The sequence below is a fragment of the Lycium barbarum genome, chromosome 1, assembly GCF_019175385.1.
Source record: "Lycium barbarum isolate Lr01 chromosome 1, ASM1917538v2, whole genome shotgun sequence".
In the NCBI taxonomy this organism is placed as follows: Eukaryota; Viridiplantae; Streptophyta; class Magnoliopsida; order Solanales; family Solanaceae; genus Lycium; species Lycium barbarum.
In genome coordinates, this window is record NC_083337.1 from 9,917,269 (window position 1) to 9,940,881 (window position 23,613).

The 23,613-nt window shown below is 34.4% G+C and overlaps 2 protein-coding genes across 2 annotated transcripts; one reads left to right on the top strand and one right to left on the bottom strand.

Annotated features, from left to right (window-relative positions):
* Nucleotides 1-1,037: 1,037 nt before the first annotated feature.
* LOC132631595 (secretory carrier-associated membrane protein 2-like) lies at nucleotides 1,038-11,049 on the top strand. Its single transcript, XM_060347221.1, has 13 exons — nucleotides 1,038-1,307; nucleotides 4,365-4,424; nucleotides 5,251-5,358; nucleotides 5,438-5,500; nucleotides 5,721-5,754; nucleotides 6,451-6,573; nucleotides 8,270-8,332; nucleotides 8,708-8,801; nucleotides 9,455-9,500; nucleotides 9,584-9,651; nucleotides 9,905-9,953; nucleotides 10,225-10,290; nucleotides 10,716-11,049. The coding sequence occupies exons 1-13, from the start codon at nucleotides 1,248-1,250 to the stop codon at nucleotides 10,800-10,802; spliced, it is 921 nt and encodes a 306-aa protein (XP_060203204.1). The 5' UTR covers nucleotides 1,038-1,247; the 3' UTR covers nucleotides 10,803-11,049.
* Nucleotides 11,050-22,846: 11,797 nt separating this feature from the next.
* On the bottom strand, nucleotides 22,847-23,590 carry LOC132609347 (uncharacterized). The gene has a single exon (XM_060323284.1). The coding sequence runs from the start codon at nucleotides 23,588-23,590 to the stop codon at nucleotides 22,847-22,849; it is 744 nt and encodes a 247-aa protein (XP_060179267.1).
* Nucleotides 23,591-23,613: the final 23 nt, after the last annotated feature.

Below are 23,613 nucleotides of genomic sequence, written 5' to 3' on the forward strand. Positions count from 1 at the left end.
AACTACTCCTACTAATTAATATTTCTCAAGGAACGTATAAACAAAAAAGTCATGGTACATAATTTGAGAGGAGCTCCTACTATCAAAAGACAAAAAATACTACTCCCTCCGTCCCAATTTTGAGTAGGCATTTGGTCATAGAAATCAAAAACTTTCTCACTTTGTTTTTGGAATTTTGGAGTTGGAGTTGTGTTTGTCTATAGTTTTTGCAAATAATATTTTTTTTGTTGAAATGTACTTGTTTTGGTTGTGAAAAAAGTGAAAAACTTGAAAAATAAGTTTTTCTTGTTTTTCAAATTCCAAATACAACTTCAAGTTATATTTGAAATTTTCATGGCCAAACACTAATTTTTGAAAAAAGTGCAAAACTTTTCCGGGAAAAAATGAATAATTCTTATGGCCAAGAAGTGTTTTACTTTCTTTTTTAGTAAATCTCAAAAAGAGTGTCTCTTTTAATATTTAGTAAGCTGACAATTCAAATATTTTGGCAAATTTATACTCACAAGATTCAAAGGTCATTTTGGTACATTCTATACATCTTTAATTTAGGACCATAAGATTCAACAATCTCTTTATTTCTTAAATTATATGCCTAGTCAAACTAAAACACTTAGGGACCGTTTGGTACAATGAATAAGGAAAAATATTCTTGGGATAAGAATTTAGTACTACCATATTCCTTGTTTGGTTACTAATCTTGGGATAAGTTATGTCAGGATTAAAAATAGTACCGGAATAAGTTATTTCTGGCAGAGGGTGGAATAACAATCCCAGAACTAGTTATCACATGATAAAATAATGAAAATGACAAAAATAGCCCTGACGGTATTTTTTTAAACAAACAGTTTTTTTCTTAAAAATTATGCAATACATGTTACTTTTAATACAACAAACCAAACAATTAATAAAAAATAATAGTATCAAAATAACTAATCCGAACATAACTAATCCTTTCTTAACTTGTCTTCCAACCAAACAACCCCTTAAATTTATACAACAAAGACTTTTCTCTCTCTCTCTCTCTAGAATAGTAGAATTCCCTTCATTTTTCTTCCTTTTGATTTCACATGTACTATAAAACAAAATAGCCCTCCAACTTTGAATTTTTTTTCCAAAGACTTCACCTTTTCTTCCTTGCCTAATAAGCTTGTTGTTTTTAGCTTATTTGACTATTTAGATCTCAACTTCCCTGTCTTTTCTTAGAGGATTTTTTTTTTTTTTTGAGAGAGTAGCAAAACTTTGCAGAAATGGCCAGTCATTATGATCGTAACCCTTTTGCTGAAGACGAAGAAGTTAACCCCTTTGCTGTAAGCTTCCTTTTTTTATGGTTATTTCTGTAATTGTGATGTTCGCTTTGTGTTTTCTTTATTTGGTAAATGAATTGAATGATTTCTTGATAGTGGTAGACTTGAAATTGACTTTTCTCGTTGAGGTTCATATTTTGTACTGATTTTTTCTAAAACTGATTGATTTGGTGTCATTTGTTGTATTGTTCTTTGTTGATAATTCAGAATAACCTGGCCTGTGTTTGAAATTTTTAGAGTTTATGAGGTTATTGCTGTGTGAATGTTTTGGACCATAAAGCTTTGACCTTTGATGGTTTATTTCTGTAAAAATTGTGGTGCTCCATTTTGATTTTTAGGGGGGTTTGGGTGGGGGGGGGGGGGGGTGTGGGGAAGGTTTGGGGTTCATAAGTTTTTGTATGTGGAACTAAAGTTCAAGTCTTTTTGTTTGAGCATAGGGCTTTCATAACGGAGGTCTCAGGTTCGAAACCCCCTGCCTGCGAAAGTAGGGGATTTGCCTTCTGGGTCGAGCTCGTCATACATAGCTTGCCTAGTGCGGGTTATCTCTTCTGTGTGGTCTGCGGGCTATTGCATAGGAGCGGGGTTTACCCTGTGCGCACCCAAAGGGTAGCGGTTGCGGGTTCCCTTGTCATAAAAAAAAAACCAAAAAAAGACTTGAAGTTGACTAATCTCAATTGGGTATTTGGGCTTTTAATGTTTTGTTTTATGATTTAGTCTAGTTTACTGTATTGTTCTTTGTTGATTATAATTCAGAATGGCCTAGCTTGTGTTTGAAAATTTTAGAGTTTATGAGGTAATTGCTATGTGAATTTTTTGGACCATAAAGCTTTGATGGTTGTTTCTGTAATTGTGATGTTCCATTTTTTTTTTTTTGGGGGTGTGGGGGTGGGGGTCATAAAATATGTATGCGGAACTGAAGTTGAAGTCTTTTTCCTGATAGGTAACTGAATTGGCTGATTTCTTGGTAGTGTAAGACTTGAAATTGGCTTTGCTGAATTGGGTATTTGGGGTTTTAATCTTTTTGTTTCATGAGGTTAAGTGTATGTTGTATTGTTCTTTGTTGATAATTCAGAATAAGCTGGCCTGTTTTTAAAATTTTGGAGTTTATGAGGTAATTGTTGTGTGAATTTTTGGGCCATAATTGATAATTCTTTGATGGTTTATTTATGTCATTGTGATGCTCCATTTTTTTTTTGGGGGGGGGGGGGGGGGGGGGAGAGGGTGGGGGGTGGTCAGGTTCATAATTTTATGTATATGGAACTAAAGTTGAAGTCTTTTTCCAGATGGGTAAGTGAATTGACTGATTTCTTGATAGTGGAAGACTTGAAATTAACTTTGCTGGATTGAGTAGTCAGGGTTTTAGTGAGCGTTTGGACATAAGAGTTATGAAATTTGGAAAAAAAAAAAAAAGAAGTAATATTTGTTTACAAGTTGAAAATGGACATGACTACAAATTGGAGTTGTTTCTGAATTTTTGTGAGTGATTTGGTGAAAATTGTGAAAACAGTTTTTTTTTTTCCGAAGATTGTAACAATTCTATGTCCACACAATTTTCCGGAATAAAATTCTGGAAAAAAGTGAAAACTATCCATGGCCAAACAGGCACTTAATCTTTTGTTTCATGATGTAAGCGTATGTTGGGGTTCATGTTTTGTTGTGATTTCTTAAAACTGATTGATTTGGTCTCATTTACTGTACTGTTCCTTGTTGATAATTTTATGAGGTAATTGCCGTGTGATTTTTTTGGGCCATTAAGCTTTGACGGTTATTTCTGTCATTGTGATGCTCCATTTTGAATTTTTGGGGGATCATAATTTTATGCGTGGAACTAAAGTTCAAGTCTTTTTCCTGATGGGTCAGTGAATTGACTGATTTCTTGATAGTGTAGGACTTAATATTGACTTTTCTGAATTGGGTGTTTGGGTTTTAATCTTCCGTTTCATGATGTAAATGTATGTTGACGTTGTATGATTTGTTAAAACTGATTGTTTTGGTCTCATTTACTGCATTGTTCTTTGTTTGATAATTCACAAATAACCTGCCTGTTTTTGAAAATTTTCGAGTTTATGAAGTAATGCCGTGTGATCTTTTTTGGGCCATAAAGCTTTGATGGTTTATTTTCCATATTTTTTTTGTTGGGGGGGGGGGGGGGGGTGATCTATGTGTGTGGAACTAAAGTTGAAGGTAGTGAATTGACTGATTTCTTGATAGTGTAAGACTTGAAATTGACTCTCTCTGAATTTTGTATTTGGGGTTTTAATCTTTTGTTGGATGAATTAAGTATATGTTGAGGTTCATCTTTTGTACGATTTGTTAAAACTGATTGATTTGGTCGCTTTTACTGTACTGTTCTTTGTTGTTAGTTTGGAATAACGTGGCCTGTTTTTGAAATTTTCGTATTTATGAGGTAATTGTTGTGTGAATTTTTGGGCCATAAACTTAAAGCTTGGACTAGGTTCCGCTAATTTAGAATTCTTGGTTCTATGGATAGTTTTGCCTCAAGCTTTCTTATTTTTGAAAAGGGTTTACAAATATTTGTCAAAAAAGTATTATTGGGGTATACATTTTCAGGAAAGAATAATTTGACTTCTGTATTTTGTGCGGTTAATCATACATTTTAATTCTGAATGTATTCACTAGTACGAGTAGTAAGTATCAGAATGTTAATTTTAGTGGATAAGGAACTCTAGAAGTCATCTATAATTTCCATCCAACGCCTAATTTCTTTATATGCAATTTAACATGAAAAATCAGCATAAGTAATAATGGTTGTATAAAATGTTAGGTTAGTCAATACCAGTTCTAATAATTTCTAATCATGAACAAGGTTTGGGAAAATCTTGGACAAATTCTACCATCATATTTGAAAACAAGAACCTTCTAATCCTTAATATATGTTACTGAATGCAAAATCTTTTATCTACAATTACGGAACTACATGAAATGATGTCGTTGAGTCATAACTTATGACTTTTAAAAGCCATGTGTTAAAGCAGATATTTCTTTTTTCAGGTCTCGTAAGTTGGCCAATTTATGTTCTGATATATTAATTGTTTTCAGGATGGAGGAGGAAAATCAAAAGGGCAATCAAAATTTAGTGGAGGCGCATTTTATACCACAGTGAGTTAGACTGGCAGTCCCTACCTTCTACCTGTGTCCGTCTGTCCATGTTTTTACTGGAAATAATGCACTTCTATTTAATAAAAAGTTCGTTTATGCTGATCTCAGCTAGTTTGGGACTGTAGATTGGTTAGTTGGTTGACAAAATTTGCTTACATGCATGCAAAATCCAGAGCAGCATCATACAAAGGCATCCGGTCATCATAAATGTCAAAAGCACTAAAAAGTGTGCAAAACTGTAAAAATTCCACTAATTTGTACTAATGGATTCCTTCACTCTTGAGCATAAGAGCTAGAAAAATTTCTTCCAAACTTTATTTGAGTGGCTTCTCTTCTGTATTTCCAAGCTGCCATTTCATCTACAGTTTCCGACTTTTTCTGATCAACTCCAAACACGTCCAACATATTCCAGAAGCTGTTATTTCTGTATGCCAAAATGTCTTGATAGACATGGGTATATTTCTGTCCTATGGGAGAAGTTATAAAGGAAAGACTGAGAATGTGATTAGTCTATGGTAAGTAGTTTCTCTATAATTACAGGACTACTTGAGAATCCTTGATATACGGTACTTCTACGGTAGTTAGTCTTTAATTACGGTACTATTTGAAATTACAGTAATTATTGTAGTTCTACTGTAAGTTGTAGAGAGTAAAGAGAGGGTAAAAGTAGCTTTCCTCTTGAAGTGTTTTGGTTCCGCAGATGCAAAATACATTGCTTTGCAGTGACATGTCATTCACTGGGACCTCGGAGGCCTTATGTGGATTAATATTTTACCCGCTTTTGTTGATCCATGCTAATAAATATATCATCTTTGTCACTTTTCAGAGTAGTGTTCCTCCAGCGGCAAACTCGAGACTTTCACCCCTTCCACATGAACCTGCTGATTTCTATGATCGCGATGCGCCTGTTGATATTCCACTTGACAGTTCTACGGTAGCTATTTACTCATTTTATTTTATTTAACATCTATTATTATGATTTTTATTTTAAATTAAGCCACTCTGAATTATAGGACTTGAAAAAGAAAGAGAAGGAACTTCAGGCTAAGGAGAATGAATTGCGAAGGAGGGAACAGGTACACATAATATATGAACTAAATTTGTAATAGTTGTTGGTCTTTTTCAGGTTCCTGTTGGCTTTCTTCTTCTTCTTCTTCTTCTACCTGTTGAAATTGTTGTTGACCTAGTTACAGTGCAAGTGGAAAAATATTCTCTCCTTCCATATCACCAGCAGTTCATGTTTACTTGTGGTACGAATGTTATTATTCCCTGATTTGTGTTTTTGTTGCCATGCAGGATCTGAGACGAAAAGAAGAGGCTGCTGCAAGAGGTATTTCCTTTTTTGTCTTTATGTCCTTTTACAATCTATAGATTTAAACATGGGGCTATTTCCGCCGTACGATTTTGTAGAACATCTAAACAAGGAACTTAAAGGTAAAAAACATGAAAAGATTCCTAGTACGCAGACGAAATAGAGCTGACTGAACTTTTTTTCTTTTTGTTTTAACATTTGTGATTTTTACTCCCTCAGTCCCAATTTATGTGAAACTCTTTCCTATAAGGTCAGTTTAAAAATGAATGCCATCTTTTTATATTTAGTAACAATTTCACCTTAAATACTCATTTTACCCTTAATGAGATGATTTCTTGCCACACAAATATCTATAGCTTATTTTAGATCACAAGTTTCAAAAGTTCCCTTTATTTCTTAAACTCCGCGCCCAATCAGTACCTTCACATAAATTGGGACCGACGGAGGGAGTACTTCTTATCATTGTCATCGTGTTCTTTGTCTTTCTTCCTTCTCCTATCATATACATTGTGTCTGTCCTAAATTAATTTTGTTGGTATAGCCACAAGATCTAATGGTGTTTTCCTCAGTATTTGCAAGTTTACTTAAAAGATTACATGGTTTAGATGTCTATAAATGGAAACTTATCTGACCTTATTTGTTTTTTTAATAGTTACATGGTTCAGATAATTTAGTGCAGTACATTACAATTCCCTCTATTCTCTCTGCTTGCAGCTGGCATTGTTATTGAGGCAAAAAATTGGCCCCCCTTCTTCCCAATTATCCATCATGATATTGCAAATGAAATACCAGTTCATTTGCAAAGGCTGCAATATGTCGCATTTACTACCTTCTTGGGTACGTCAACTTTGCCTAACTATATGTTTGGTTCTTCTAGTTTGAAGCACTGTGGCACTTTTTACTTTTTGATTTTTTTTTCTTATCATGCTACATTTAAGACTTAATAACTGTTTGCATTTGACAGAAAAAATAAATCAACATCCAACATGTTTTTCTTTTCTCAAGACAAAGAGGATTTAGGATCTAAAGCTGCATTAGACTTCCATTTGATATCATTTATTTACTTAGTTACAAAGTTTTGCAGAAGTAAAATGTCTGGTCTTTTTTGTTTATGGCATTGAAGCATGTTTTACAAATGTCATTCTGGCATAACTTACTGATGTTCTTGACAAACTGGTTAGACACCTTGTTATTGCCCCTTATATCAAAACATCAGAAGGGAAAAAATGCAAGACTGTTGTTATCCAACCCAACAAAGGACCACAGTGAGAAAATTTGTTTATGGATAAAATGTGCAAAAACTAGAGTTCTTTTTTCTTTTCCTTTCTTTTTCGCTGTTTTCCTGCAAAACCTTCAAGTAATTAAGTACAAAATTTAGAAAGAGCCTGTTTCAGTCTTGTAGCAAAAAAACTTAGATTTGGTAGGCTGTCTTTTTCCTATTGACCAACAGTTTAACTATTTTCTATCATGAAAAGCTTTACCAGAACAAGTATTTCTTTTTCCCTTTCATTTTGTCCATATTTTCTTGCAAGACCTTCAAGTTATTTGGTGTCCTTGTGTTTGTTTTCTCCCTTTTGGCCAACAGTTTTAACAACAACAACATCATACCCAGTGTAATCCCACAAGTGGGGTCTAGAGACGGTAGAGAGTACACAGACCTTACCCCTACCTTGGCAGGTAGAGAGGCTGTTTCCGATAGACCCTCGTCTCAAGTAAAGCATAAACAATATCAAGGTTGCAAAAAATTAAAGTAAAAGAGACAACAAGTAGTAATAGAAAACTAACAATAAGAAATAATACTGATCCCACAAGAAAGGAAAATAATACTAATCCTACTACTAGCCTTCTATCCTAATCCTCGACCTCCACACCCACCTAGCTTGGGTCATGTCCTCGGTAAGCTGGAGACTTGCCATATCCTGCCTGATCACCTCTCCCTACTACTTCTTCGGCTTACCTCTATGTCTCTTCAAGCCCTCTATTGTCAACCTCTCACACATCCTCACCGGAGCGTCTGTGTCTCTCCTCTGGACCGACCCATCTCAGCCTCGCCTCTCTCATCTTGTCCACCACAGAGGCCACTCCCACCTTATCCCGAATTTCTTCATTTCTGACCATATCTCTCCTAGTAAGCCCACACATCTATTTCCGCAACTTTCATCTTCTGGACACGAGAGTTTTTGACTGGGCAACACTCCGCCCTATATAACAGCGTCGGTCTAACCACTACTCTGAAAAACTTACCTTTAAATCTTGGTGGCACCTTCTTATCACACAGGATACCAGATGCGAGCCTCTATCTTTAAGTCTTGGTGACCAACAGTTTTAACTATTTGTTAATCATGAACCGCACCAATCTGCACAAACTTTTCTGAGCATTCAGTTGTTTTGTTCACGGAATAAAATGTTTTACGTGTTATAGCTTAGGGGATCTGTGTCTATAATAGTTGTAGTGTTTGTATGCTTGATTTTTCGCTTTTCTACATACCGTCAGATTTTTATTGCTCTCGTCCTGATTAGATAAACAATACAGGACTTTTTGCATGCCTTTTATGGAACATCATTGCTACCACTACAGCATGGATTAAAGAAGGAGGTTTGTTCAATTCAGCATATTCTTATCTCTACATGTCATCGCTTAGGGGTCATTTGGTTGTTGGTTAGAGTTATGCCAGGATTAGTTATGCAGGGCTTAGTTACTCATGTATTACTTATTCCATCTTCTACCTTGCATACAATAATAATGCATAGATTCCTCATAACTTTACATGTATTAGTCATACGGGATTGTAAGATGGTAAACAAACACCATACGTCGGTGTACTGAATTTTAAATGTAGCAACTAAAATGCTGAGTATCAAACAGGGTACTAGTTATGTTGATTTTAATAGATGAATAATTCACTTCCTGACCAGTAACCAAACGATCCCATATTGATGGAGCATACTAACTTTTAGTTTTTGGCTTTAGATGTAAAAATCTGGTTCCTTTCAATTATTTACTTCATATCGGGAGTTCCTGGAGCCTATTTTCTGTGGTATCGTCCTCTTTATCGTGCTTTCAGGTAAATGTTCCTTTCCTTTGAAGAGCTCAACATATATTTTCAGATTAAGGGTGTGTTTGGCTTGACGGAAAATGTTTTCTTAAGAATTTTTTTTCTGGAAAAAATAGCGATTTCTTACTTATTTTCTTGTGTTTGGTACGTAAGCAAAAAATATTATCTCAAAAGCATTTGTATATAATCTGGCAAACACTATAGAGGTGTGGGTGGAGGTAAGGTGGGGGTGGGGGTAGATTGTGTTGGAGGGTGAAGAGGAGACAATTAGTGTGGAACGTCACTTGTGGAACTTGTTTTCCTTAGTTCCATTTTCAAGGAACTTGTTTTCCTAATTTTTTTTCCAAAATTGGCTAACCAAACCTAGAAAAATTGAAAAATGTTTTCCTCCACACCAAACACACCCTAAGTTACCCACTTTTTGAATGCAATAGTCCAAATTGTCCATTGAATTTTGGTTCTGTAGTTAAGTATTACTATATTTTACAAGTTTGATCGTGTGGTGGAAATCTTGTTCATTATTAAGATTTTGTAGATTGGTGGACTATGATCTGTATCTTGGATCACAGCCTAAAGTTTAATCTTCGCCTAACTGCATGTTATGCCATTCCACTTTTTTTGTTTCGTTCTTGCATGGGGCTAACACGAATATTTTGTCATAGAACTGAGGGTGCTATGAAGTTTGCGTGGTTTTTCTTGTTTTATGTGGTAAGTTCTGTAGAATATGGTTTCCTTTATCTCCTATTTAAATTGGTGAATTCAAAGATGTCTTATATATTTTTTGTGTACAGCTCCACATCGCATTCTGCATCTTTGCGGCTGTTGCTCCTCCAGTAGTTTTCAGAGGAAAATCACTTACGTAAGTTCTATCCTGCATTTGACTTTACAGAAATTGTATGAATGCGTTCATTAATTTCTCCTTGCAAATGCTAAAGTAGCTTCCAATCCGATATAGGAGAAAATGAGCAAAGACAGAGTTTCAGCTATTAATTAGTGCTCATTTTAAATCTTTATCGAATTCTTTTAGCTAACTGCTTTTAGATTTCTCTCGATTGTTGCCTATTATTATTTTCTGTTTCCATGATCTGATCTTTTACAATTTGTTGGAACAGAGGCATTCTACCTGCAGTTGATCTCATTGGCAAACAAGTACTTGTTGGGGTACGTATTCAACACATATTAGCTGGCATACATATATAAAATTATACTGCATATATAGGTCAAATATTATTTTTTATCCCTATATAATAAATCTTGAACACCCTTCCTGAAATTCCTGACTGTGGCCCCACCCTCCGGGCTAATCCCTTGATTAATTCCGAAAAATGAACTAGGAGGAGAAAAAGAACTGCTCAACTGGTCTAATGAAGTATAACATACAAGTTACTGCAGTCTGCCTATTAACATCAATATGTTATTTTCCCTTTTTCAGATTTTCTATTTCATTGGTTTTGGGCTATTTTGTCTTGAATCCGTCTTGAGCATATGGGTTATTCAGGTATGACCTCTTGTTAACTACTTTCTCCTTCCATCCCAATTTATGTGAAAGTGTTTTTCTGAGCACGGAATTTAAGAATAAAAGGAAGATTTTTGAAACTCATGGTCCAAAATAAGCAATAAACATTTGTGTGGCTATAAATCATGAAGGGTAAAATGAAAAGTTCAAGGTTAAATTGTTACTAAATATACAAAGATGTCATTCTTTTTTTGACTGACTAAAAAGAAAAGTGCCACAAATTGAGGCCGGGGGGAGTATTTGATATCGCCGCCCCCCACCAAAACAGTAGTATTCTCATCATCTTAGGGAGTGAATTACTGAAACAACTACGCCTCAGTTCCAAGCAAGTTGAGGTTGACTTCATAATTCCTCAATTCTCAGTGTGAGACCTAACATGTTCGTTTTCTCGTGATCTAATTATGCAGCAAGTATACATGTATTTCCGAGGAAGCGGTAAAGCTGCAGAGATGAAGCGTGAAGCTGCAAGAGGGGCCTTGAGATCAGCAATATAATGGTATGCAGCAGATGTAAGATTGGGCTACTTTAAGTCAGGCGGATATTCCTTGTTTCATATGTTTATCATGTATGTATATGCCTTCATTTGTACTACTATGACCACATTGGTTTTTAGGAAAATTATAGAGCATATTTCTGGTCGAATTTAATCTTTGTGCATGTAAATCACCTTTCTTGACCTTGGCCTTTCTGTTTGTGGTCACGATTTTTACAGTAAATCAGGTAAAAGTCATTTTGTTTTCAGTGCCATATGTCTCGTCTTGCACGGTAGGTGTGACTAACAGGTCATAGGGCATGGCCGGAAAGCCGCTCATGACATTGACACGTGATTTTGTAACGCAAAATTTAAAATATGGTCTTCAACCAAGATTGTCAACACGGTAACTGCGATTTGGGGTGGCATAGTTGTGCGAGTATATACTATATATAGCAATATTTGGATATGTTATTTCAGGGGTGAAGATTTTGTATTTGCTGCTTTTTTGCCTCAAAAAATGTTTGAGTAGTTGCTCTGGTGTTATACCTCATGTTTAATTATCTTCAATCTTCATAGTAGAATTTTGCTCAATAGTCATATCTCATGGCCACTTGGTTCAACAATACAATTGATTGTGCTCAATATATCTCAACCCTTTTTCTTTGGGGACATTTGGTATTGAGACAAGGGTCAAAAAATACACCTTAGCTATCCTCGCTTTTTATGTTTCATACATGAACTATCTGAAGTGAAATTTTTCTATTTAAACTATCTATTAAACTGCACAGACACGTCAACAAGAACAATATACCCAATATAATTCAACTAGATGAATTTTGAGGAGGTTAGGGTATACGCAAATCTTATTCCTATCTTGTAAAGACAGACTACACACAAACACGTCATTAAATGGTTCTTCAAAAGGAAATTAAAAAAATGACACGTCATGTGAGTTTCTGGCCCCATAAAGTGACAAAACTTTCAGTTATTAATTTTCTATTTGGACCATTACAGAAGTGGAGCTGAGAAACCGCGTTTTTTTGATAGATTTTGTCTCCCTTTCATGTCCTCAAATTCTTCTCAAATATTTCATCTTACATTTAATGTCATCTTTAATTTGGGAGAAGATCATCTTGGTCAATTTGACATTTTATTCCGAATTAAATTAATAATTAAAAATTGTAATCATGTATTATAATCTATATATAATATAAAGCTAGGCAATAAAAAGATGATGTGGCACCTCTCTTTGGCCAAGGATCCTATTTATCTTTTTCTCATTTTTTTTTTTGACAATTTTCTCTATTTTTGAAATATTTTATATTAGTACAAAAATAAATGTGTCAATTACTACTCCACCATTTGTACTCTTTAGAAGAGCCAGTTTATGGCACTTTCGTCGTCCGTTTTTTTATATTAAATTGTAGGCTCCACTCATGTTTAATTCCCCACTCATATATATTAAACAAAATAACTATTATTAAACAAAACAACTAATATAAAAAAAAATGTGGGCCACATAATTTTAAGGTGTATATATATCCGTTCCAATTTTTTTTTTTCAAAAAAAGTTATGAGCCCCGCATGTATTACACAATAATTAATATTAAAAAAATAGTACAAATTAATAATGTTAAAAAAATTGCCTCCAAATTAAAAAATCAAACAATATTTATGTAATTTTCAAAGTATCTCATTAAGTCAATAATGATAGATTCATTGCCACGTGCGTTTTCGTAGCAAACAATAATATACGGAGCATAAACTACAATGTTATATTAATCGTGTTTTGAATATAGTATCCCATGTGTGTGTATATATATATATTATATGCATAAAAATAATGCAAACAAATAATGTTCAAAAGGGTGGGCTCCATACTAAACAACACCAAACAATATAAAAAAGGGAAAACTACGTATATATACATGTTAAGGAGAAATATTTACGAAACGTAACGATAGTTTTCCTTATTTACAAAACATAACGATATATTACGAAACATGACATATATATTTTTTAAATTTTTTTTTCTCAAAGGCTTAAAAAATTACCTTAAATTTCTGTGTATGAAAGTTGTATGAGAAATGTACGAAATATGTATGTGTGGGCGAAATTTTTAATATAATTTTCATATACAAAATTTTGAGCGAAAACTTTAAGCCTTGAATATTGTATGAAAATTGTTACAATGTTATTGTAGTTATATTAATTTTTCAGAAACCTAATATGAACTTTTATATACAAAAAATGTGAATGAAATTCTAAGTCTTGAGGGAGATATACACATTTCATACTATTGTCATGCATAAAATTTTGAGCGTAATGTTTAAGCCTTGATCAAGATATACACATTCCATACGTTCTTCATACATAAAATTTGAGCGAACTTTTTAAGCCTTGAGCAAGATATACACATTTCATACATAAAAATTTGAGCGATTATTTTAAGTCTTGAATATTGTATCAAAGTTGTATACAATGTTATTGTAGTCGTATTAATTTTACAGAAACTTAACATGAATTTTATATACGGTAATGTGAGCGAAATTTTAAGACATGAGCAAGATACAAATTTCATATTGTTTTTATACAAACAATTTTGAGCGAAGTTTTTAAGCCTTGAACGAGATATACACATTTCATACCGTTTTCATAGACTAAATTTTTAGCAAACTTTTTAAGTCTTGAGCGAGATATACACATTTCATACAACTTTCATACATAAGTTTGTGAGCGAAAAAAATATTAATTTAAAAAAAAAAAAATTAAAAATTAAAAAAATATTTAAAAAATATATTTTTTTAAATATTTTAAAAAAAATAAAAAAAATAAAAAAATAAAGCATGTTTTGTATAGGATTTGTAATGTTATGTTTTGTAAATATAAACTATCGTCACGTTTCGTAAATATTTCTCCTTAAGATGTATATATATGTCAAAGACCTATAAAAAATAAAATTTAAAAAAACTATATAAAGCATGGGTTTAGACCCATGCTTCGTCGTCCGTTGTCCTTAAAAAAAAAGGAGTGGGCTCCATACTAAATAACACCGAGCAATAAAAAAAAGGAAGAAAAAAGTGGAACTCACCATCTCCAAACTCATGGGAAAAAAAAGTGGACCCTATATTATCAAAATCAAGCAATATCAAAAAAAAAAAGTGAACCCCATATTAAAAATATATAATGTTAAAAAAAAGTGTTGGCTTTGTATTCATAGCAAACACTAATATAATAAAGTTTTAGATACGGAGCACAAACTACAATGTTATATTAATCGTATTTTGAACATAGTATATGTATGTATATTATATGCATAAAATAGTACAAACTAATAATGTCCCAAAAAAAGTGCATCCCATAAAGGTTGGAACTCATACTAAACAACATCAAGCAATATAAAAAAAATAAAAAAATGGGACCCACCATCTCCAAACTCACTGTAAAAAAAAAAGGTGGACGCCATATTAATAAAAGCAAACAATATCAAAAAAAAAAAAGTGAACACCATATTAAAAAATAATAATGTGAAAAAAAAGTGCAAACTTTGTATTCGTAGTTAACACTAATATACTAAAGTTTTAGATACGGAGTACAAACTACAATGTTATATTAATCGTGTTTTGAACATAGTGTGTGTGTGTATATATATATATATATATATGCATAAAAATAGTGCAAATCAATAATGTCAAAAAAAAAAGCGCACTCCATATTAAAAAATCAAACAATATTCATGTAATTTCCAAAGTATCTCATTAAGTCAATAATGGCGGATTCATTGTCACATGCGTATCAATCCATTAGTAGGAGCAAATAAAATTATTTTTCTTCAAAAAGTTAAGTAGTCAAACCATACAGTTTTTTTTTTATATTAGCCTGAGATCTAATCTAGATATTAAACTGTTATATTTGTTATTCCGCTATGTCATTTATTTGTTATGTTCGGTAAAATAAATATACTTAAAATATTTATACTTTAAAATAACATAGAATTTAATTACTTTTTTATTTTTATTCCTACTCTAATAAATGTGAAAAGAGATTAATGTCGTAAAAAAAAAATCTAAATTACTCAAATTATAATTCTAATCGACGTTTTCTTAAAAAATCATGCAAAAAACAACATGACAAGTAAAATGAGATAAAAAATAATAAGTATTTTACACCTTTAAATTAATTGAATTAAAATTGAAAGTATCAACTGATGCTTAAATATTGCTATTGTTTTATCTCAAAGAGAGAAAAATAGTTTCCTTTTAAACAAGTCTTCTCTTTTAAAAAATATTAATAAATTTGTCGATTTTGTATTCGTAACAAACATTAATATAATAAATTTTTAGATACGGAGCACAAACTATAATTATATATATATATATATATATATATATATATATATATATATATATATATATATATTCAAAGACAACTACATACACATAAATGCATTATAATGTAAAGTGTTGGGCCCGTGCGCAGCACGGGCATAGACCGTCTAGTTCATTGATATTCTTCAATGTAAAAATTTAATGGTCTTTATTTTCATTATTTCCACAACTTTTTATTCCATAACCCCTAAATAATTAATAGCCATGTTCATGATATCATTTGGTATTGTAATCCTATAAATTGAGGTTGTGTAAGATTTTGTTGCCCAAAAAAAAATCATTTTATTCAAATTAGAGGTGGCATTGCAGTAAACATGAAATTGAGGCAAATGTGAGTATAACATGAAATAGTTGAGGGGAATTTCTCTCCTTTGAGAGGATTATGTCTTCCCACGGTTTGTTTCTCTTAAACTTCATGATTTTTTTTTTCATTTTCATTGCAACACTCACCAAAACATATATTTTCATTTTTGTTAATGTTCTTTCTGATCATGTTAAATTAAATTATCAACTTCTTTCTCTAAAAATAGTATTCTGAGACTAATATGGCAGTTACCATTTATCACTAACCAATCTATTTAGAGACATATTTCTTCTTGCACTATTCTGTATTAATGCAGGAAAAATCCTTTAAGTCTCAATTGGTTGTATTTTTCTTAAATTTCTTTACCTTGTGTGCGTATATGCTGTTATAATTCTTCAAATTTATATGTTTTTGTTTTAGATGCCTTCCATGGACGTTTAAGCCTAATTAACTAACTTGTGGTTTGTTCATATTTCCTTTTATTTTCCTTTTTGAGTTTTGCATTTGCTTCTCCTTCTTTTAATATTATCAAATAACACTTCCTTGATAGATCTTTTCATGTCAAGACATCCACTGCCTTCTGCAGAAATAAATGAAGAACAATGTAAATAAAATTTTCTTGCTTTTGGTTGATGATGTTAATCTGTACATGGTCCTATATTTATACAAGTATGAAGGCATTTCCTCTACAACAGAAATGACACTTGGCTATTTTCTATTTGCTCACTCTCTAACAAACTAAGAATAATTACAAGGAATATAATGATGACATTGTATATGTACAACTGTGGTATATTCTAACTTTGGGCCTTTATTCTTCCATTTCCATCTGATCTGCTTTGGTTAATTCGTGTAGCCCAAATCAGGCCCAAACGTGAAGATATGTGCAGAAGTCCATATGGGAATAATACTCCTTTACCATTTTGTCTTTATTTCCCTTTGCAAACATAACCATGGGAAAACCCTAACCACAATCAAACACCGTTTTCTTCATTCTTGTAGCCATAGTCAAAATCAATTTCAAAATTTCTTCAATGAACCGCCAAATACCGCAACACCCCCCTCAAGTTGGAGGGGAGGAACAAACACCCAACTTTCCCAAAAGATTGTGATGAACGGGACCCGTGAGTGATTTGGTGAATAAATCAGCGAGTTGTGATGAAGATCTAACATAGGATAGTGAAATTAAACCTGCAAGATATTGCTGACGAACGAAATGGCAGTCTATTTCGACGTGCTTCGTTCGTTCATGGAAAACAGGGTTTTTCGCGATGTGAATGGCTGTGATATTGTCGGAGTGTAATGGAACTGGCAATGAAATGGGGATTGCAAGGTCATCGAACAATCGCACTAACCAGGTAAGCTCAGCAACGACCCGTCTCATAGATCTATACTCTGCTTCTGCGGAACTAAGGGATATAGAAGTTTTCTTTTTAGATTTCCATGAAATAGGAGAAAATCCAAGAGAAGAGTAGTAACCACTGACGAATTTTCGGTATTTTGACAGGTTCCCCAATTGGAGTCGCAAAAAGCCATTAATTTGAAACAAGAAGTAGCGGAAATAAAAAATAGAAGTCCTGGGTCCTTCAGCAAATACCGCAACACTCTCAAAGCAGCAGTCAAATGAGGCTCTCGAGGGTCCTGCATGTATTGACTGAGATGCTGGACTGTGAAGGAGAGATCAGGCCTCGTATGAGTAAGGTAATTGAGCTTACCTAATAAATGTCGATAAAAGGTTGGATCTTTGATAGGAACACCTTCCTGAGCAACTAATTTTATTGTAGGATCCAGTGGTGCAAATACTGGAGAAATATGAAGTGAGTCAACCTCTTGGAGCAAATCTAGAGTGAATTTTCTTTGAGAGAGGATCAATGTCACGACCCAACCGGAGGGCCGCGACGGGCACCCAGTGCTATCCCACCCGGGCACCCCTTAGCGTACCTTTACACTTACATCTAGGTGAGCCACATATTAAATCGTACATTCCTATTCATCAATCGTACTAGTCCCATTGGACAACAATACCTTTATATCATCATTGGCATCTATGCCATATCAATATACATAAGCCAATGAGGCTAACAAAATGATATAAAAAATATAGGCCGACAGGGCACATCTGCTATATACACATGTCTATGAGCCTCTAAGGAGAGTATGTCATATCATATAGGCGGGACAGGACCCCGCTATGCCCATAAATATATACACAAAAGAATCAATACCAAAAGCTATAGCTCTTAATGAAATAGAGCTCCGCTATGTAGTCCCTGAGAATGTAGCTATGGATCAAGTCTGTCTCCCTGGCCACATGTGGGCATGACGCAGCGTCCACAAACAAAAGGACGTCAGTACGAAGAATGTACTGAGTATGTAAAGCATGATCAATATCAATATAGGAGCATAATAAGCAACATGAGAAATAACATAAGAAGGGAGATAGTAGAATCATCGTCATAAGCACTTACTTGCTTGTCATAGGGACTTTCATTTCTAATGCGAGGTTGTGTACATACATCCGTATCCGTTTCACATTCGTACTCGTGTTCATATACGTATCCTTATTCGTATTCATATCATATCATAAACATACTTATATCATATACATAACCATATCATATACAGAGCATTTACATAGCATGCCCGACCACGAGGTTCGGTGTTTCATACATACTTGGCCAACCAAGGCTCAAGGTTACACATACCTGGCCCTACCAAGGCTTCAGGGTTACATCTACCTGGCCCTACCAAGGCTTCAGGGTTATATTCGTATCATCTGCAGAGGTGTGCGCGCGTTACATAATTATATACATATTCTACCCGGCCTTATAAGCTCGGGGTTCCATAATAGTCATACATAGATACATATACATACTAGCTCATAAGCATCTTTACTATTATCATCACTATCATCATCGTCATCATTATCGTCATCGCTATTACCATTATAGTCGTCATCCTTATCATTCTCACTATTATCGTCATTCACTACATCTATCTTTATAGGCTTACTCGTCATATGAGGAACTTAGTACAATCGTAGCATATCGAGAATCATGAGCTTAATAGCTCGAAGGATAGAATCATTTGAAGGATATCATAGACTTATAGAAGATTTAGATGATTGGCCAAAGAACCATGCCTTATGAAAGAAGGGTTAGCCTTACATACTTTTTCGTTCAACTATTCTACCACTTGCACGTTCTCCTTCAACGCTCACGTTTCTACCTTCATTAAAGTCACACTATCATTGGAAATCGATGGCTAGCATACATGTCTAAAGCTAGAGAAAATTGGACAGCAACTCCTTTATTTATACGGCATTCCTCCATATCATATATCAACTCCCAAACGTCAATAACACATTCACGATATCATAACAATAGTCTTTATTCATCCACATTATCTATATTTCTCAATTTACTTCCAATCACCCATATCCATGGTCATAACACACGACTACGTTCATTCATATACATTGCCTATCCCATGTTCTTAACATCATTTATAGCATATTCATATCACAACACATCAAGAATCATGACTCAATTCAAGCTATTACTCAAAATGGCACTATTCCACATTCATGACCCATTTTCTATATCCTTCTACAATCCAAGTGTTTCAACCTTCAAATACCTTAAACAACATGTAAATACCATAAATCTTACCTTAGATGTTGTAAGAACAAGCCTTGGGTGGTAATACTTCACTTGAGCAAAAACCCTAGTTCATCTCTAATGAGATTTCTTGACTTGAATGATCTTTAATGGGTTTCCTCTCACTTGATTCACTTAGTTTATGTTGTTGATCACCAATACTTATTGAATTCTTGTGGAATAAATGTAGAGAGATGTTTTAGAGAGAAGGGGTGTGATATAGAAATGAAATGAAATGAAACTTGGATCCTTTATTTAATGAACCAAATCTGTCCCGACCAGATATACGGTACGATCGACGGAGCGTCGATCTGATCGTCGAAGTCGTTAAATTTCCAGTGAGCAACCTTTCGTTTCCTTTCATTCTACGATGAGAAGGACGGTCCGTCGAACTGATCGATGGAGCGTCGATCTGATTGTCGAATGGTCTTCGCGCTAACTCGATTCTACGGCACAATCGACGAATCGTCGGCCCGTCCGACGGTACAAAGAACGACCGTCGAACCCCCCTTTCGCAGAACGGCAGTGAAGTTTTATTTGACGAACTCTTCTCCCTTGCCTCTAACTTCTTTGGAATCTTAATTAGAATCATTAAGCATCCCTTCTTACTTGTAGGGACATCATGTACACCTTAACTTACGTTAGCCCATTCACCGCTCAGCAACCCAAAGTTCCGAGGTGTAACAATCTACCCTTGAGGTTCTCGAACAACTTCCATACCAAGGAAAAAATGTAGGTAACCAAGATCCTTAATCTTGAACTCTTCATCTAGAAAAATTTTAAAAGCGTGTAATTCAGATTCATTGTTGCCTGTCAATAGTATGTCATCCACATAGACTGCCACAATAGAGATAGAATTATCTGCCTTTTTGACAAATAAAGAATAATAATTGAGTGAATATTTAAAACCTTTAAAATTAAGAGCTGATGTGAGCTTAGAATACCATTGTCTAGATGCTTGTTTAAGTCCATAAAGGGACTTTTTCAGCAAACAGACATGGTTTGGTGATGGATGAGAGGTTCCATGTGGAAACTTCATGTAAACCTCCTCATCAAGCTCACCATGCAAAAAGGCATTATTTACATCTAATTGGAAGAGTCCCCAGCCTTTCTTAAGAGCAGTAGCCAAAATACACCTGATAGTTGTCATTTTCACCACTGGTGAAAATGTCTCATTGTAATCCACACCCTCTTTTTGTATATCTCCCCTCATAACCAGTCTAGCTTTATGTCTCTCAATGCTTCCATTAGAATGCTGCTTTACTTTATAAACCCACTTAGATAGTAGAGCCTTTTTACCAGTAGGCAAGACAACAACTTCCCATGTCTTGTTCAATTCTGGTGCTGCAATTTCCTTATCCATAGCTTCCTGCCATCCAGGATGATGTGCTGCATGAACATAATTAACAGGTTCTTGTATACTAGAAATAGAATTGAGCATTATCTGATTTTTAGAAGACAAACTGTTAAAAGAAAAGGATTCAGGGGTGACAGGACTAAGAAAACAATTGGTACTAACATATGTAAGTTGTAAGGCATTGCAAATGTAATCATCTAAGTAAGTTGGCCTCTTATGAGCTCTAGATGTTGGTCTAAGAATGGTTTGGATGATAGGTTTTGAAGGAGGATCAGGAATAATGGGAGATGGAGTAGTGGAAGGTGACAGAACTTCAGTAGGATGGGGAAAAGAGGGAGAAGGACTAGAATTGTCATTCTTGCTAAAAGAAAGATCTTGACAAGGTGAAATGGAGGAAGGATCATCATTTGCAGAACAATCAGAATTAGAGTTTATATCTGTGCTAGAGGGAAATTTACAATGAAAGGAATCAGTAAAAGGATCAGTAGAGTCAGAGGGAAGATTTGGATAAACATTAGTCGGTGTAGGATAAAAAATATTGTTAGGTTGGGAACTGGGTGAATAAAAAGGAAAGCACTCCTCATGAAAAACAACATCTCTTGAAACTTGAATTCTTTTGGTTTTAAGATTCAAAACTTTATAGTCTTTCTTCCCATAGGGATAACCCATAAATACACAAGGTAAAGCTCTGGGATCAAACTTAGTTCTATGAGTAGGTGAGGTAGAAACAAAACATAAGCACCCAAAACACTTGAGGTTAGAGTAAGAAGGTTTAGTGTGAAATAAAAGTTCAAAAGGTGTTTTATAGTTGAGTATTCTGGAAGGATATCTGTTTATAAGATGGGTTGCTGTCAACAAGCATTCCCCCCAGTAGGCAATAGGCAAATGGGACTGATATAGTAAGGCTCTTGATGTTTCTAACAAATGCTTGTGCTTTCTTTCCACAACTCCATTTTGTTGTGGAGTAGAAACACAGGTAGTTTGATGAATTATTCCTTTTGAAAGAAGAAAATCTGATTGTAATTTTCCACTACCTAACTCAAATGCATTATCATATCTTATGATTTTAACTTTAGAGTTGAATTGTGTTTCTACCATTGAAAGAAAAGATTGGATAACAGAAAAGGCATTGGACTTTGTATTGATTAAATGGGTCCAGGTGGCTCTGCTAAAAGCAGCAACAATTGTCACAAAATACTTAAAACCATCATGGGTGATTGTTTTATATGGTCCCTATATATCTACATGTATTAACTCAAATTTAGCTTCAGTGGAAATTGTACTTGTAGGAAAAGGTAATTTAGCTTGTCTAGCCATAGGATAAATAACACAAGGAGAGGGGAATTTGCAAGGAGAAGAAACACAATCTGAAACAATTTTCTTCATATTACTCAAAGGCATGTGGCCAAGTCTATAATGCCACAACTTTTCTTTTACATTGGAATCAAAGAAACTAAAATAGGAAGTAAATACATGAGCTGAATTAAAAGATAGGCTATCAGGGGTGTTTTGTGGTAAACTCTTTGTAGAAACTGCTGGCTGACTCTGCTTCAGAATATATAGACCTCCTTGTTGCCTACCAAGAACCAGAGGGCTCTTCATTGAAGGGCCCTGCAACATAAAACAAGTGTTAGGAGTGAAAAGCAAATATGATTGAAGTTGTCTGCACAACTTGTGCACAGATAGCAGATTGAACCTAAAAGAGGGTATAAAGAGAACATTGTGTAAGATTAGATCAGATAAGAGAGAAACAGATCCTGAATGAGTAACTTTTACTTGTTGTGAATTAGGCAGATTTACCATAATGGGTTTAGGAAGGGGTTTAATAGATCAAAAGAAACTTTCATCAAATGTCATATGCCCAGTTGCTCCACTATCTAGTATCCAAGAGTCACTGTTACTATGTAAAAGACAAGCAAAAGTATTGAAGAACTTAACCATACCAGCACAACTTAAATTTGCAGAAACATTTGATGGCCCTGCACCATTCTGGTTCATTTTCTGCAGAAGTTGTAGAAGCTGTGAAATATTTTCCTGACTTAGAGACTTCATTTCTGAACTTATGTCATCTTCATGCTGGCTACCCTCTACTGAAGCAAGAGCATTATTAGACTGTGCTACTCCTTGATATTTCTTTGGTTTGTTGAACTTAAAATCCTCTGGAAAACCATTCAGCCTATAGCACTTGTCAATAGTATGTCCTGTTTTCTTGCAATAGTTACAAAATAGAGAGTTTTTCTTAGCATCATAATTGTTCTTTTGTCCCTTGTAGTTATTAAACCTTCTCATTGTTGAAGTGTTACTCATTAAAGCTGCTGAGTCTCTTGGATATATGGGATTAGCATGAATTTCTCTTTATTTTTCATCTTGAACAATAAGGGAATATGCTTGACCAATACTGGGTAAGGAAGAAGACATGAGAATATTACTCCTAACCCCTATGAATGTGTCATTTAGTCCCCTTAGGAACTGGAGTAGCCTTTCATCTTCATGAGCTTTTACACTTTTCTTTTTCGCACCACAGATACGGTCACAAGTGCAACTGGAAAAGGTGTTTAAAGCATCTAATTCATCCCATAAACTTTTCATTTTAGTGAAATAAGTTGAAATGCTAGTATTTCCTTGAATAACAACACTAAGCTCTTTTTGCAATTGAAACAGTTTAGCACCAGATGCCTGCCCAAATCTATCTTCCAGGTCTTTCCAAAGGCTTTTGGCACTGACTGAGTACAAGACACTTTCTGCTATCTCCTTGGAGAGTGAATTAAGATGCCATGACAAAACCATGTCATTACATCTGATCAAAGCCTTCACAAGAGCTGGATCAGAAATGGGAACAGCTAGAGATCCATCAGTAAATCCCAGCTTGTTCTTGGCTGAAAGAGCTATGATGACTGCTCTTCTCCAACCACCATATCCTCTTCCATCAAACACAGTGGAAACAAGACTCATCCCTGGATAATCCGAGGGATGTATATATAAAGGATGACTAGAATCAACTACATTTTTTGTAGTAGTTCCAGCAGAAGTAGCAGCATCACCAACTAAGATGGTTTCTGCTGTTACTTCATTGCTTTCATTTGCATTTAAATTAGACATAGCAGAAATATGTAAAGCTAGCA

Coding starts and splice junctions, on each gene's coding strand:
- LOC132631595 (XM_060347221.1), top strand. CDS start 1,248: ATGGCCAGTCATTATGATCGTAACCCTTTTGCTGAAGACGAAGAAGTT. Junction 5,755..6,450: donor AGAAGAGGCTGCTGCAAGAG/GTATTTCCTTTT, acceptor CTCTGCTTGCAG/CTGGCATTGTTATTGAGGCA. Junction 10,291..10,715: donor TGAGCATATGGGTTATTCAG/GTATGACCTCTT, acceptor CTAATTATGCAG/CAAGTATACATGTATTTCCG.
- LOC132609347 (XM_060323284.1), bottom strand. CDS start 23,590: ATGTCTAATTTAAATGCAAATGAAAGCAATGAAGTAACAGCAGAAACC.